Source organism: Arachis hypogaea, chromosome 10, assembly GCF_003086295.3.
Source record: "Arachis hypogaea cultivar Tifrunner chromosome 10, arahy.Tifrunner.gnm2.J5K5, whole genome shotgun sequence".
Classification (NCBI taxonomy): Eukaryota; Viridiplantae; Streptophyta; class Magnoliopsida; order Fabales; family Fabaceae; genus Arachis; species Arachis hypogaea.
Window position 1 is genome coordinate 18,474,418 of NC_092045.1, and position 1,801 is coordinate 18,476,218.

The following is a 1,801-nucleotide window of genomic DNA, read 5'->3' on the forward strand; positions in this document are numbered from 1 at the left end:
CAACAAATTTGGAAGTGGTGCATGCATAATACTGGCTAGCTAAGAAGGAACTCAAATAGCAGTCTCCTTGAAGTTTCAATTCCCAGCCTCCAACAATCAAGTAGAATATAAAGCCCTGATTGCTGGACTGGAGTTAGCTAAAGAAGTCAAAGCAACCAAAGTAGTCACCTTCAGCGACTCTCAAGTCGTGACTTCTTAGATTAACGGAGAGTAACAGGCTAAAGACCCAAATATGAAAAGGTACTTAGAAAAAACTATGGAGTATCTTAGGCGATTTCCTAAAACCGAGGTTAGATATATAACTCGGGAGCACAATAGCAGAGCAGACGCCCTCTCCAAGCTGGCAAATACCAAGCCTGGTGGAAATAATAGAAGCCTAGTCCAAGAAACTCTCCAAGAACCTTCAGTCACAAAGGTAGACACCAAGCTAGACGTCTTAGAAGTTTTCGGATTAAACCTTGGTTGGATGACCCCCTTGATCAAATACTTAAAATTTGACATCTTACCGGAGGAACAAAAGGAGGCCAAGAAGATTCGGAGGGAAGTACAGAACTACACATTGGTAAAAAGTGTCCTCTACAGAAGAGGAATATCTACACCATTGTTAAAGTGCGTTCCGACTTCTAAGATAGAAGAAGTGCTGGACGAAGTGCACAATGGTATCTGCGGGAATCATCTTGGGGTAAGATCTTTAGCCAAAAAGGTTATTCGAGCTGGATTCTTTTGATCGACCTTACAAAAAGATGCCACCGACTTCGTGAGAAAATGTCAACCATGCCAGATGCATGCCAACTTCCATGTCGCTCCCCCAGAAGAGCTAATTAGCATAACTTCTCCATGACCTTTTGCAAAATGGGGACTGGACCTACTCGGACCTTTTCCTTAAGCACCTGGACAAGTTAAATATCTCATAGTGGAAGTAGATTATTTCACGAAGTGGATTGAAGTAGAGCCTTTAGCCACCATCACAACACAGAAAAGTCAGAAGTTTCTTTATAAGAATATCATTACTAGGTTTGGAGTCCCACACTCCATCACCACAGATAATGATACCCAATTTACCGACTCTACCTTCAGAAACCTGGTGGCCAGCATGAAGATAAAACACCAATTCACCTCAATAGAACATCCCCAAGCAAATGGGCAAGCCGAAGTTGCTAACAAAGTTATATTAGCAGGCTTAAGAAAATACATCAAGAAGCAAAGGGAGCTTGGGCTGAAGAGCTCTCCCAAGTATTGTGGGCCTACCAAACTACACCTCATTCTACTGCTGGAGAGACACCTTTTTGACTCGCCTATGGCATAGAAGTCATGATCCCTATAGAGATAAACGAGCAAAGCCCAAGGGTGAGATTTTACGATGAGGTTGACAGCGTTCAAGCTCACTCGAGTTCCTCCCCGAAGTCCGAGAACAAGCCCAGATATGAGAAGCAACGTTAAAGGAAAGGGTGACGAATAGATACAACAAAAAGGTCATTCAAAGAAGCTTCGCCTCAAACGACTTGGTTCTGATCAGAAATGACATAGGCGTAAACAAGTCCGGCGAAGGGAAGCTCGCTGCAAATTGGAAGGGACCCTACAAGATAATTAAAGTCTTAGGAAAAGGGTACTATAAGGTATCCGATCTAGAAGGATCAGAGCTTCCCAGATTGTGGCACGCTTGCAATCTGAAGAGATATTATAGCTAGAAGCAAACCTCACTCCCTGATGTACTCTTTTTCTCGACTTTATGGTTTTTTCCCAAAAAAGGATTTTCCTGAAAAGGGTTTTAACGAGGCATCACAGCAAGGACTAGAGGACA

The 1,801-nt window shown here is 42.9% G+C and overlaps 1 protein-coding gene across 1 annotated transcript; it reads left to right on the forward strand.

Annotated features, from left to right (window-relative positions):
• The first annotated feature begins 256 nt into the window (after window positions 1-256).
• LOC140175598 (uncharacterized) lies at window positions 257-727 on the forward strand. The gene has a single exon (XM_072204118.1). It carries the CDS (start codon window positions 257-259, stop codon window positions 725-727), a length of 471 nt encoding a protein of 156 aa, XP_072060219.1.
• Window positions 728-1,801: the final 1,074 nt, after the last annotated feature.

Excerpts from the sequence above, each read along its gene's own strand:
- LOC140175598 (XM_072204118.1), top strand. The coding sequence starts at position 257 with ATGGAGTATCTTAGGCGATTTCCTAAAACCGAGGTTAGATATATAACT.